At 41.9% G+C, this 15,288-nt stretch overlaps 1 protein-coding gene across 3 annotated transcripts in view; it reads left to right on the forward strand.

Annotated features, from left to right (window-relative positions):
* The window catches only part of CRADD (CARD and death domain containing adaptor protein), an 82,486-nt gene extending 67,669 nt beyond the window's left edge, over nucleotides 1-14,817 (forward strand). For 2 of the 3 annotated variants that reach the window (XM_080393332.1, XM_080393333.1), the window contains one exon: nucleotides 11,523-14,817. In XM_080393332.1, coding sequence (XP_080249458.1) covers nucleotides 11,523-11,818 — 296 coding nt within the window. In that variant the 3' untranslated portion in view covers nucleotides 11,819-14,817. The remainder of the gene's footprint in view (nucleotides 1-11,522) is intronic. The other variant, XM_080393335.1, reaches the window with a different exon arrangement.
* Nucleotides 14,818-15,288: the final 471 nt, after the last annotated feature.

Raw genomic sequence — 15,288 nt, forward strand, 5'->3', positions numbered from 1 at the left:
TGGGATCTCTGATGACTGCAGCTGGTCAGTGTGTGGTGTCACACGGTACAAGCCGTGTCACAGGGCAGCCACAAGCCACGCCAGTGAAGTGCATCGCAAGGGATGTTAGGTCAGTGCTGACTCAGAGAGGAAAGGACTACTCATCAAACCCGTGGTAGTATAAAGTGCCCTGTGAATTAGTACCTCTGTTTATGAAGTGACTTCACCCACGCTCCCATTTTCATCCTTTTTCTCACAGAGCGGTGTGACAGTTCCCTAATCTGAATTTGTGGAAATGAAATAAAAAAGGGGATTAATTTGACTTGCAGATACTTAAGACTTTCATATTTTTTAATTAAGATTTTGAAAATATATGCATGTGTATATATATGTATACCACACACAAATACAATCTCACATTTGCTTTACAGATAATTAAAAGTCCTATGACTGTGACCTTCTAAAATGACTGACTGCCTTACTGGTCAGCTGAAGTTACTTTCGGACAGTACTGATCTGTCAAACCAGCCGTAATATTCCAAACCAGTTTCTTTCAGGTCTTCAAGTGACTTAGCACTTGAGAGGGCTGTTTGCGAGTCCAGACTCCCACAAGTCTGGAAATGGAGAGAAGCAAATGACACCACCTGAAGCTCTCCTTCCCTACGCCTGTGGAAAGCCCTGCCTTCTGACTCAGGCTGTTGAATTGCACTTGGCAAGCCAGGCGCAGAAACCAAATGTAGCTGAGCAGTGTATTTTAGTACCAGTACCTGTCTTTTCCTGTGGATTTTGAAATGTCAAAGAGTCTACTAAAGTTCATAAGTCTTTAAGGCACTGACACAAGGAGGAAAAAAACAAACCAGAACAGAAGGGTCTAAGTCCATATTGCTTATGGCATTCTGTGAAGTCTTTTACACCTGTGCAAAATGTCGGTAATGAGACGCAAAACAAACCTGTTGCATTTTATTTACTTGCTTGCATGGGTGTAAATGAATAAATAAAATGCCAAGCAGTGGAGGATTTGGCATAATGATAGTACTGTTTTAGCTTGCTTTGCCTGGCTTGTTCTATTAATATATGTTTGTGGTCAGGAAGGAATGTAGTCTCACTTCGCTAAAATCTGAAGCTCGGTAAAGCATAATATGTGCAAAATTAATCTTGGTTTGACACCTGCCAGGCAAAGATCTTCACCAGCCAAAGGCATTCTTCTTAACCGAGCTCCATCTGTTGCACAGATCTTCGGTTCTGATATTTCTAACTACTCGAGCTAAAGCAAAAGGAGGAGCGAAATTGAAGAAAAAAAAAAATCTCTAGGAGGAATGAACAGTTTTATCAAGGCTAAATATAATGGCTTGTTTTCATACTTGGTTTAAGTCCTGTAAGGGAAACATGTACGATTAGTTGTGTTACATAAGAAAACAGTCCTTCATACTGGCAATGTGATTTTTGTTGTTGCATGAAAGGAATGTTAATAGCTAAAGTCCAAGCGCACAATTTTGTTGTTGAAGTGCTGCAGCCTTTAGAAAGATTTCTTGGTAGGAAAGTTGCTAGTAAAAAATTTACTCAGTTATCGCACTTTGCAAATAAAAAACCCAAAGAGTCTGCTGTGATTCTTGCACGCAAAGAAGCAGCAGGATTAACACTTGCCTCAGTTCCTTGAAAGACAGCTCAGGCTATTTGAAATAAGCATCTAAGTAGTATCTGTCAAAAGATGTTGACTTCCAATCCCCTGACAAAAGTTATGTGATGAGTTTGTCACCTAGCTGACAAAACAATCATTAATTGCTCCATTTGTCTTTGTTTTGCACTTTAAGTGAGTTACTCTGTCAGAGCTGCCCTGCCCACTCCGGTGACATTTGCCCCCTATGAAACCATGAGAGGTCTACTGCAAAAATGAATGTACTTTTGATCGTCGTGACTTCATACAACCATGCGCTGGTGGTTAATTATTATTTCTGATAGCGTGGAGAAGAAATTTGACTGAGGGAAATGATGGCTTTGTGTGCCTCAGACCAATAATTAGTGGTTATTATGAGTGTTATCACACACTGTTGAATTCACTAAGAACTGCAGAGCATTCAAAAGTATATAGAAATCCATTGGTATACTTCAGAATTTGGTTTTTTTCAGCATTATTTCTAGAGTTGACTCCTGGTGTGACTGCCAGCACGTAAACCAGAGACTCTCATCTCTGCTTTCGCAGGCTATCAGGTAGCTTTGTATGTCTAACAACTAGTTGCACCTGGCTTTCAAAAACTGATCATATATCTTCTTTCCATATAACTTTTCAAGTCCTATTTGTTCATTTGGAGAAAAAATCTTTGGCCAAGGTCTAAATGTTTGGTATCTGTATTGAGGCAGCTCCTCCAAGTAATTCCTAAAAACTCAGTTGTTCCTCAGAACCTCCCGAGTAGATTATTTTTTTTTTTTAGTGTAATGCTGCATGCTGAGCTTGTTCATACATTTATACTGAAGGTATCACTGCAAGGATAGCATTATTAGCTATGGCTTCAGTGCTAATGAATGTAGCTTATTTACATATCACAATATAGAAATTCATAGGAAATACCAAGCAAATTTTTTTCCACTTCAGTGTCTACAGCAACATCAAGTGCTGCTAAGAATAAAAAAAGTATAAAAACACAGAATAATTAAGTCTGATCTTGTCTGTAATGTAGGGTAATCCTGCTTGAAAAGAGAGCAGATACAGTATGTTGTGTTTGTGTTTTCTTTGCATAGGTATTCTTGCCCTTGCATGCATATGCAGTTGCCATTTTATGAAATTCATTATTTGATTTCATGGTATGCAACAATAGAGATATACTATGTGGGATTATAATTAATGTTTTACATGGGAAACAGAGTAACATCTACACTATTGCTGAAATTTCCTCCCTGCACTGCCCAATAAAAAGCAGACGAAGAAGTGAAAACCCAATCTCTTTCAACTCCAGGGATAGCTCCCTATGACTTAAAAATGATGAAAACTTAAGACAGCATGAATTTATTTAGGGACTTCTGTCAATCTGTTTAATTGGATTAATACTGAAGGCCATCAGTATAGCAGAAATCGGTGGAGGTACATAACCTCTGAAACAGATTAAAAAAATGTTTGGGAAAACTGCATAGCTACTGGAGGTGAATAGTGGGAATACAACTGAAAATTTTTGTCATGAAATCTGAATGTTTATGTTTCAGGTTTTAGCAGTGTGCTGCCACATCTGCAGCTACTAGGCAGTCATTAGCAAGTGATAAAGAATATACAAATTAGCTGTTGGTATTGAGCCAAAATAGAAACATCTGTGTTCTTGAATTGCGTGTAGATTTACAAAATTTTATGCTGTCTTTTTTTCCTACCCTAATACCCAAAATGTATTTATTGTCACAAAGCGTGATGCTTTAGAGCTCACAAAGGAGAAGAGACTGGCAACAAATGAGGATATATGTACTTTTTAATTACACCAGTAACGCAGAGTCCCAGCAAGCTTTTGGCAGTAAGGAGCTGAATTTGGTACCGTGGGTAGATTCTGCTTCACTTGAGGGAGACTGTTTAAAATTGCCGTAGATTTGATTGTCACGGGATCATGGCCACAGCTGATTCTGCACGTTGGCTGTCATAGTATTAGATTCCAATTTATTTAAAATAAGACAGAGAACTTCCTATCTTTTACTGCAAGTCATAAAACCCAGCATGATATGGAAGAATGCAGCCTGTCTGAAAAATTTATTTCATATTTGCTTTCATTTTGATTAGTGCCTTTCATAATGTAATTACAAGATATGGAAATGTAAATTACTGTGATAGAAGTATGCTTACAAGTGTTTTATGATCAATAATTAACAGAGGTTGGTTTTATTATTGCACATTCTGTCTGTTAATGACTGTTTGCATTCATCAGATCAGAAGTTTTTAAGCTACAGAAACTTTACAGTCCTGTATTTGTGAAGCATAACTGTGGCATATACTCAGCTGAACATAAAATTCTCTATCAAGTTTGTTTCACTGTAACATGGTCAGATGAAAAAAATGCGCTGCTTTCTAAACCTTTGGTTTAGGTGTTTTTCTTTTGGTACAGATTCCACTCTGTAGTTTAGTCTGGGTATTTAACTGAGCAAGATTTGATTTTTATTGCGCTAGATAAGATAGTGTTTCTTCTTAGGAAGGTAAGTGGGCCTGTTGTTCCTGCAAAGGTGCAGGATTTCCCTGTGCTGAGTCAGCTCTATGGGGGGCAGAAGCGGGAGTTCCCAAGCAGAGAACAGAGATCAGTGCACGCTTGGCAGTCATCGTTAGATGGAGTCCTCTGAGAGTCTCAGATGGGGTGAAGGAGGTGGGCATCTCTCTGATAGTGAGCAGAAGCCGCCAGAGGAGGCAACCAGCGCAGCTAAGTGGAACAGCTACCGCAGTCTTGTATCTTGCAGCTACCCATGTAACTCACCACTCATGTTTGGCAGGAAAAACAGAGAAACAGCTATGCCTGTGCTAAAAGCAGGAGAAAGCTATACATCTTCTCCAAATTATTTCAATCTTTTATAAGTTATTTTAATCTGAGTGTATTAACTTTATATATGGGAAGATACCTATAATGGGGTCAGCTATCTGTCTTCAAATAGTAAAGGATTTACAGTTCAGTTTTTCTCGCTTCTTGGTAAAACACTTTTTGGAACCACCTGACACCAGGAGGCAGACCTGGTGGTTTTGAATAGACTTTAAATGGGCTGCATGATCTGTGTTGTTTCAAGATATATAGAGAAGATATGTATATGGTAATAGAGACGAGAAGTATTTTTCCATGTTCTCTGGAGCACAATTATTTGAAGCTGTTGCAAAACACTATAATGTTCCCTTCCCAGCCTTTGAATCAGTCCAGTTTGCATTAATTAGCAACAATGACAATGACAATAAGAACAACGCCCAAATTATGTAGCAGGGGTCAGTTTCTGGGTAGCCTGTTCTACTTTTTTAATGATCAGCAATTTGAGCTTGTTGCTTGTGATTGAACAGGTCCTGAATCAGACCCTTCTAAAGTTCACAGCAACAAAATAACCTTATAATGCTTCGTGATCATTTTTAACTTGCACAGGAGGGAGGAAGCGCTGCGTTCTCCATACAGGCCTGCCAATTGTCATATATCCAGCGTGATACTTTCCCATCTGGCACTCTAGTCATTCATTGCTGCAGGCTGGCTTGGAGCTTATGAGTTCGGATTTGCTGTAGGAAGAGGGCAGGCATTTGCCTGCAGTACCACCTGTTAGGACAGGGTTGGGAGAGAACAGCTGAACAAGGAAGCAGAAGAACAGCCATGCAAGTGGAGGCCCACTGTCACCTCCCATCTCAGCCCCTTTTCTAACATATCAAGCCAAGCCCCCCCAACCCCTGCAGTTACCCAGAACCTTCTGTTTATTCCACCCTTCTCACCAGGACCTCCACCATGGTCTGGTCTTCGACTTCAGTGATCTACAGCACCCACTGGGATCCCTCAGAATGCTTACTCTTTGCTTTCCCTTTCATCCATTATCTCCAGCGGCTTAAGGGGGGCTACAGCTCTCAGAAGTCTTCGACATCTCCCTTTGTGGTAGTGTTACATACCTTCCAATTCAGGTTCTGCAACCCCACCTCATTGCTCTTGGAAGCCTGTCCCAACCTGATCCGCCAAGTGTTGTTCTGCTTCATGACCCACTTTTACTGTTGTGCTCAGGCCAAGGGGATTTCACTTTAAAGCAAATATACCTGGTTATGTGCAAGTTGTTTGCTATTGTGACATTCAGTCATTAAATAATTTCTGGAACATATACACAGCTGCCAAAACACACAGCGCACAATCTTGGCAACCATGGCCATGCCCATTCAGTAGCCACTGCTGGGTCTGTGGCTCAGGCTAGTTGAACAAGTGCACTGCACTCTGAGGGGGCTGGAGGAAAGCAGAGCCTGGCACAAGATTCTTTGCATGTTTCCCTTTAGCTGAAGCGCCCCAAATGTCACTGGCTGCTGGCGTGTTAGCCATGATGGCTCTCCGGAGCTTTGAAGTCCCTTTTAGCATAATTTCCTATAGTAACCACAGCTGTGTGTTCCTCTATTGCGAGCTGTCGCGTGTCTGCATGTACCCCTAGTAGCTTCTGAACCTGTTGGCCAACTTCAAGAAGCCTGCCTAGGTTGCTGTTGCGGACAGAAGCAATGTCATGAATGTCTTGAGAATTGGTAAGCAGCTGGAGAAGTCCTGAAGCACAAGTCAGCTGTAGGACTGACACCTGGGGGAAACAAGGCTTCATTAGTTTGCTGCTTGTGGACCTGCTTAATCTAATTTTAGCACTTCTCAGGGAAGAACTGTACTCCAGATGCCAGGAAAGATGATTAAAGAGGACTCTGAAATGCTTGCTTTGAACTCTTCAGAAATTATGAGCAGGATCTGGTAAGAGGGTCAAGTGAACAACAGTTAGTGACTTGAGTAGAGGTCACTGAAGGACTCTGTACACCTAGCAGTAGGAGATGCTGAGGCCAGATGCATGCCTAAGCAGTTAGTCCTTTTTGCAGTCCCATTCCAATTAAGCAGTGCCTGAAGCCCAGAATCACCTAGCTGTTTCTGGTATGATTGTGTAAAAATCAGAGCATTTGCCTAGCATTGCTCCTGCCAAGGGCTCTTGCATGTAGTTTTGTTCTGTTTCAACATACCCTTGATTCCCAGGAGTTTTCTCTCCAACAGGCCCCATTCTAGAGAGTGGGAAGCATTCTTGACCCTTCCCGGGGAAATCTTTTTATTTTTTGCTGGAATGATTTATCAGGAGAAAGGAGATGAAGAGGACCATGACTGTGTACCTCAACATTAGGTTGTGCAGCTCAGAGGGACCTGAATTCCTGTCTCCTCTGCCAGGGCTGCTTATGCCTTCTTATCCAATGAGTATGTACATGGTCATTTAATTGGATGAAATACAGAGTCAGCGCTGGAAGCAGAGACCAGTCCCCAGAACATCCTTTCCCAAGGGACAGATTTGTTAGCTAGTTATTGGGTAAGAGGTGGGTCATTGTATCCCTGGCTCTCCACTGGTCTCCTGAACTACCTGTGGAGTTGCCCTTGCTGGATTAGGTAGCAGCTGATTGAGACTCTTTCAGCACTTTGGATTCAGGTTCATCATTTCCATCAAAGTCCCTTTTACACAGCAAAGAGCAAAAGCCAAAAAGCTGTTTTTGTGTTGCATCATGTAAAAATGTATTGACTGCATAAGGGTGAAGTCTCCCTGAAACTTCCAACAGATGCTTTTGGTCGTGCACAGAGGAGTCATACTTACATGCAGAAGGGTCCTTTAGACAAAACCATGAGGCACTCTGGGCTGCCAGCAGTTCTGGGGGATCAGCTGGATACTTTGCAGATCATCCAAAAATGACTCAGCAGTTTTTGCTGCTGTGTCCTGTGTTGGACCAAGCTCGCCTGCTCCCCACTGGGTTCCAGCAGCGTGGAGAGTGGGAGGTCAGTTCCTCGATGCTGATAAAGATTTTCCCATGGTGCAAGACAGCCTAAAGATGATCTCAGCTTTTTTCATCACCTAGGGATGGTGATGAGAAAGCAAAAGCAAAAAAATACCTTTGAGTGATTCAAAGCCCATTTTCATTGCACTTTATCTTGCATCCTCCCACTTGTATCAAGTGGAACAGAGCTGGGGCGAGTTTATTTTCCATCCCCCTGATTGTTGCAATATCTTTTTGAAGTCTCCTACTTAAAGCTGGAGAGGCCCTGAAGAAAAAGAAATGCAAAAGTGGCAACTGGCTGCCTTTGCCCCATATATAGCTTTGGTATCTGGGTTACTCTGTTTTTTTCTGGTACGTATTTGTGATACTGTCTATTAGTATCCAGTTCTGTTTCCCGTCCACACTCACCAGCACCTTTTTATCTCCTGGTCTGTGCAGTGGTCTGGAGGCACAGATGTACACACAGGCCAGAGGTTGTCAGCATCTCCTGTTTTTTAATTAGGACAAGTAGGATAACAGCTTAGGGTGGATGAGCTTTCTTGACCAGGAAGAAGCACATTCCCTCGTGCTGCAACTTTGAATAGGAGTTGTGGGTCTTTCTGTGAGTCGGTTTCAGCTCCAAAACCAGGGTGGAGAGTGTCTTGCCCACCTCCAGCTCGGAAAAGGGGAATTTGCATGGTCCCAAGCACCATGCCAGTGAGCTGGCTGGCAGTCCCAGGAGAGCAGCTGAGCACTAGGCTGGCTCGCTCTCCAGCACAAAGCTGTCGGCTCCCCATACCTCAAGGACTTGGTGGCTTCAGCATGAGTAGTGAGACTTCAGCCTCTAAATCTCCGCAGCATGCAGCTCTGGCACTTTGTGGCGTAGTCTGTGCCCACAGCTGGACTTGGTGTTTCACTTGGTGTGCCTGCTGGAGGTGACAGCAGCGCAAACTGCCTTCTCCAGGGAAACCCTCAACAGCCTCTGCTGGTGCCCCAAACCCCATTTCTAACAGCGCAGTCCTCATTTTGCTAAGCTGAAGCATATACCTAACGTAAACACGTACACATGTCTCCACATTGGATCCACCTAAAACAAGAAGAGCCTTACATTTTTTGCAGAATTGAGGTCTCAGTATCTTAGACATACCTTTCAAAGGCAACTGCAGGTTCTGCATAATTGAAACTTTTGCTCTAATCTCATTACCTCCCTCAGGCAGTTCCTGACAAATGGAGATTATAAGTGAGGGTACGTAGTAAACATAACTAAAAAAAGGCATCTTTAATATTTTTGCAATGTGTTCAAAGCAGCTTGGGTGCTAAGCACAGAAAACTCATTTCCCTTTTACCTGAAATGGCATTATGTTTATTAAATTGAGTAACATTAATCCTAGAACATATCCAGATCTTTTTGTGATTTTGCATTTGTCATAACCAAAAGATCTCGCTAAATATTTCTCTGTACCTCTAAATAATATTGCCCATCATGTAATACTTGTTTCAGATTTTCCTCAGTGACTTTGTATCAGAACTGAAAAAGAGCTATCATAGAAAATAAAATGGGACTAAAATAACAGTCCTTTGTATTAAATTTAACATTTGGCTTCTGTCCCAGAATTTTCCACATCCATATTAGAATCAGATGGTAGCATAAGATGAAAAGATTTCCTGGATGGGTTTTATTCTTACTCTTATTAAAGGGCTGATAACAGGCTGAAGGCAAGATACTTGTTGTAGTAAAAAAATCTGCCTAATATCAAAGGCTGGATGGACGAGCTGACATGTATTATTGTTAGGCCTCCCTGCTTGATCTCATTTCAGTATCATAAAAACATTTTGCTAGTGCACATGAAGTATAAAAATTCCAGCATGAAAGCATAAAGCCCAGGCTGGCAGGTAGTGCTCCTTTGGGCACTTGGTAGCTTATGGCACTTATGCTTAGTAGCTGACCATAAGCCAAGGCAAGGTAGTGTTGGTGACAGCACAGTGTAGCTATATTTATTTTAAATTTTAGTTATTATCAAATATTTGCATTTGTGAAAGGCGCTTCCTCGTCCTGACTTACCTGTGGAGTAGGTATCGCGTCTGATGTGACAGCACAGGTTAGCCCCACCAGTATTGCTCAGCCTTCTTCAGGAGCCTGGGCTCTGTCCCCAAACCAGCCACTTGCCTAGGGTTCCTTTGGCAATCTGGAAACAGAAAGATCAAAGGGACCTAAACACTCTTCAGAAAGCAATTTTCCCTTTACTCAAAGCAGCTTTGTATAGTACTTATGTGTGATTGGGCTTAAATTGTACAAACATTTGCAGGCTCTGGGTATTCTATGCAAAAACAATTACTTTTGATAAAATGAAGGAGTGGTGCTTTCTAGTGTTGCTGTTCTGCTGTAGTGGAGACTGTGAGCATGATATTGGAGCTATAAATTAGATTTTGCAAAGCAGCTCTCATGTAGGGAGTCTGCTGCGTCAGACCAACAGGCTGTAATCAGCATTTTCTTGGGGCTATTTTTGCACTGGTTTGATGCAGTATCTTCAACAGTAAAAGTAGAGAACCAATTGCAGGCTGCATTGACCCTTCATTTCAGCTTGTGATCACAAAAGGTATTGAAGAGCAAATATGCTTGCTTCATAGATATCTTATGCTGCTTTTCTAAATGCAACTTTTTAAAGCAAATTTGTATGTGGCAGAGAATTGTTTAACCAGCACTAGATGTTTACAGCATCAACTTCAACATCTGAGCTTATACCCAGCACTCCTTTTACAGTCAATGGAAAGAAATGTGCACATTTAGAGGAGTAATTTATCTGATTATTTTAGACATCTTCTTCCCAATGAGATGGATTGTAATCTAGAACAACCTATTTCTCTCCTTTGCAATAATTAATCCTAGTACAATTAGTTCAGGAGGGGCTAGCCCAAGTTAGATGAGATGAATCCCATACAGCATGCTTCTGAATAACACTGTATTGTCACTGTATTAACATTGTTTGTATGAATGCTTTTTTTTTTTTTTTTTTTTTTTTTAATGATCAGAATACCATAGGGAATACACAGAGAGATCATTTATGTTTGTAAGAAATACTTGGATTGTTCCCTAAGAGTTTTTTAGTACTGATAATTACAGCTACCTTAATGCTTCCTGTGCAAGCTGTTTCAGTAGTTGCATTGATCCTGTCCTCCATGACTCAGGTACCAGTTCAATGCTGAACATCTTCTGGGATGAAAAGCACATTCTGGGGTATGTTGGTGCTTGGGCAATACTAAGGAACATAGGGCAGAAATCTCAGAGAACACGGGACTTCCTTGCACTCCCCTGAGAATAGTTTCAAGGAGGGCCAGATGAATGGGACTGTAGCACATACATGCCTGTTTTCAAGAGTGTTAGTACAGCTGAGATGAGGCATAAGCATAATTTGTGTCAAGGAACAGTGCTGATGCCCTGTTCATTTGGGTTCACCTGAACCATGCTTATGGGTTCATTCAAATAGAAGAAAACGCCCCAAAAGCTGGTCTCCTCAAGATGAGTTTGCCATAAATGACAGGACACAAAGAGTAAGTAACATCTTAGGAGACAGAAGAATTCCCTGTGAATACCTCTCAGCAAAAAAATAGTCATACCTAGTAACTAAGGAATCAAAGTTATTTCTGAATTGTATAAATAGAGTCACAGAATAGGTGTAATAAAGTATTATTGGTCCCATATTTGTCCTTTGTCGCTATATCATACTGGTGCAAGCAGATTGACTTTCAGAGGGCGATGGCTGCTGGAAACGTGTTCTTTGAAAACCTTTCTTGTTCACTACCCCAAAATCTATAATTACTTTTAGAAGTCTTGGCTTTGGAGTAGAATTCTGATATCTGGGTTTCTGACCCCCAAAAGTAGTGTACTCAGGGTGCCCTAGTATGGTCCACTGAGCATTAGTTTTTGTCTAATTAGTCTTCTGGTTGATTATGAAATTACTTTTTCTATGTATGTATTCTGTTTCTTTAATTAATTCTTTCACCCTCAACTTTGCTTATTCCCTCCTTTGTCAAGGTCTTACATTAATATTTGCAGCATTGCCTAGTGACAAGGGTATGCATTTTCTTTTTCTTTTTCTTTTTTTTACAGATATAATTGAAATTGCACCATGTGTTTTGAGGACTTCACCCACAGATCAGCAGCTGAACAAGCTTGCGAGGAGACTGGGACCCGAATGGGAGCATATAGTTCTGTGCTTGGGTTTGTCCCATACTGACATCTATCGATGTAAAGTCAATCACCCTCACAACCTGCAGTCACAGGTTGTAGCTGCATTCGTCCTGTGGAGACAGCGTTTGGGGAAAAAAGCAACAATCCAATGTTTGCAAGCTGGTCTGATGGCAGAAGAAGTGGATCCTTCTGTGATACAGTACATGCTTGAGTGAAGCCTTGCTTTTGATTGGGAGCTTTCAAGTACTCTGTTAAATTAAATAAAGAGGATTCACGGAAATGTATGTTGAAGATCTGATGCTTCAAACTGAAAAAAAAAAAAAGCAGTTGGGAGCTGTGGTTTTATTAAGCTTAAACATTCCAGGTTTCTGTGGCATCTTGTGACTTGTAATTCTTTTCATGCCAGATTAATTTTTAGCAGGCATTAAAAAATGGATCACTTTTTCCTGTTCACTTTGGTACTATTCCAGTGGGGATATAGGGTGACACTTAAAGTCCTTGCAAGCAGGCGGCCCTGCCGTGAGTGCAGCAAGGTTTCTGGTTTCATTGCAGGAGCAACACTTGTTTTAACCTATTTTCTGGACTATGTAGGAGCCTTTTTTACTGCTGTTCCGTGCTCGTTCCCTGATACCCCTGAAACAAGAATAATCACTGTTACTAATTTAACAATTTTACAACAGTTATTGCAGGTGGCTAATTTCGCATTTATAAAAGTTTTAGCACATATGGTTTCTTGCTAGGGTAGATGGCTGCCACCTTCATCTGCCTTTGAAACTGGCCCTAAGTGGAAGTAACAGGAACCGAGTGTGCCCGTGAGAGTTTCTGCTGTTGTTATTTAATGGGTGTGGATGGGCACCATGTACACGTGCCATCTTTTAGAATAGCACAGATGGGGAGTTCTGAGGGAAGAGACATGCAGTAGAAAAGTGACCAGGAGATGGGCAGGAGCAGGCAGAGTGAGAAGGGTCGTAAAAAATGAGACAGCTTCTAAGCTGTCCATGTTTGTCTCCACTAATAAACTGGGAGACAGCCTGATGCCTGCTGGGTCTTTGTACTGTGCTCTGGATCCAGGCAGTCTTGTTTCACAGAAGTTTTACTCTTAGGTCAGGCATCCATAGGCACCTTTCTCTGACCACCACGTGCCCAACAGGGTAGTGAAGCTTGCAGGTCCTTTCTGCTCAAGGTGAACTCCCCAGCGCTCTCCTTCCAGCTTGTGCCATCCACCAGACTCATTTGCTTTTTACCAGCTTTTGTGCACCTAATGGGGGCAGCTTTGACACGTCTGTCCCCGGTTCTTTGCCAGCTGTAATTGTACCAGCAGCGATAAATGGATTTTGTCCAGAAAAACACTAGAGCTTGGGCTTTTCTCCTCCTTCCCTCCTGTCAAGGAGATTTTTTTCCTGCTGGAAGAAACCACTGAGGTTTTTGCTGGGGATCAGTCTACAGGGAATGTAACCAAAGGTGAAGGAAGTGACCAGCTGCTCTCTGAGCCCTGGTGAAAGAGGCAGAATATGTTTTAATTCTCCCTGAGCTGTTTGCTGTACAGTAGGTGAGGAACAATGTTTGGATGTAGGGTTTCCAGGTTTATTTGTGAGCAAGTTGCGGTAGACTTTTTCATCTACAGAGTCATTGCAAGTAAATTCTCATCCTCCAAGATCTACCCTATATAATTTAACAACTTAACAGCCTTGTCAGAAGTCTTTATTGGGGCAAGAATGAACTTCACTGCCTTTCCATATTTATTTATTTATTTATATGTTTTCCTATACCCAGATTTTGGAAGACATCCAGGAAATTAGGAAAGACAAAGAGATTTTAAGGAAATCCTGTCTGCCTCTTTTTTCAGAAGCATGAAAGCAGAGAACACATCCTTGCAGGATCAGCTCCTGCAGGTCCCAAAGCAACCTGGTGGTATTTTGGTTTTAGTCTTCTGTATGCAGTTCTGATCTTCAGTAAACAATGATCCTGTTATACCTCACTCAAATCTTAACTAACCATATCCTATTATGGCTGCTTATAGAGTTTAAGCGTATCAACAAATCCCAAATAAACAATGCAAATCAATTTAGGCCTTAGGATTTACTTTTCTGTTTCATGATGCTTTAATGCCAGATTATTCTTTTTTTTGGTTGAAAACCATCCTAGAGAGGTGTACAGAGATTGGGCAAATCCATATGATCATGGCCCAGCTTAGGGAGTGTGACGAAAACTGAAGCAATTCTGCCAGTGAGATGGGCAGGAGCACATTCTGCATGTTAGGGACAAGGGGCACATGAGTGTCTCTGACAGCGGTTTGGAGGAACAAAAGCTGGAGATAGGGAACAGGTGAAAATACTGAAAACACGATTTAGAGGAAGCAGCTGGCTCCCAGTGACATAAATATGAGTACCTCATCTTGTTCTGAGCCAGCATGGACCAAGCCTTAACACAGACTGATCTCCAAAGGAGTCATCCCCAGTTAACCCAGCATGAGCAGAGTACTCCAGGAAGGCAACCAGTCCAGGTGGTAAAGCAGTGTAATGGGTACACTCATGGGGCCCCGGTTCACCCCACCTTCTTTGGGTGAACTTTGCATTTCATGTTCTTCATTTGTAAGGCCAATGTCAGTTATCTGTAACTGAAATATTAAGAGTCTTTTTAATGGCTAAGAGAACAGCCTGCAGTAAGTATGAAGTGTCATGCCAAAGAAGCCTTCCTTACAAGTCATGTACCCTTCTGTGTATCTACTATGGGCCAGTGGAAACCTGGTGGGTATCGTATCAGTTAATTTCTCCCTTTAAATTGGTCTTTTAAGTCAGCTGAATTGTGCATCCCAGCAGTGGTACTGAAATTACAGAAGCCACAGCTAGACAAGGAATTTTAAACCTGGCCTCTCATATGGTAGAACAAAGCACTTAATTCATAGTTACTTTCACATTCCCAGGCCCTAAATTAATGCTGTAATACTTGAGTTGCATATATTGAAGGGAGAGGTTTACTTATTTTATGAGATTGTTTCCATTGCTGTTATTTTTAAATTCATGGAAATGTTCCTATTAGACTCTTCAGTTTTATTAAAGCTTGTTTTTGCACCACACAAATGCAGGGACACGTTTAACTTGACAGTAGTATTCCTTTAACCCAGTGGATTTTTCCATCCACTTAAAAGTATTTGTCCTCTGTATGTAATGCTTTATTTTGCACAAGGATGCAATTAAACAATTCTTCTGATGTATAGCAAGGCCTCTCATTCTCTCTTAGGACAGCCAAAAGGTCTTAAAATGTTTATTCTTCTCTAGCTAATTTGTGAGCAAATGTTATGTATTTAAAACTCACTTGTAGCAAAGCCTCCAGCTTGAGCATTGCCCAGGAGCGAGGCAGCTCAGTGAGCGCCTTTCCCCGTCCCTCCCTTCGCCTCAGCTCCCTTGCACCACCAGTCTGGGAGGCGACAGGGGGCTTGTGCGGCAGCTTACGCAGGGTCTCCTGTCCTCGCTGCCCCCTGCACCCCCAGGCCTGAGGCACGGGGCAGGCTGGTGGCCCCCAGCAAGGACTCGTCCCTCTTCAACTGCTCATTGCTTTCAGCGAGGTACAGGGCCACTCCAAGCTTCGAGCAAGCGTGTGGGCTCAGGGGCAAATGCTAGCCAGCAGCAGCTGCTCTCTGATGTGTTTAGGTTTCTTAACTGATGTTGACAAAGCCTTCCTAGTG

Source organism: Falco punctatus, assembly GCF_963210335.1.
Source record: "Falco punctatus genome assembly, chromosome: 6".
Lineage (NCBI taxonomy): Eukaryota > Metazoa > Chordata > Aves > Falconiformes > Falconidae > Falco > Falco punctatus.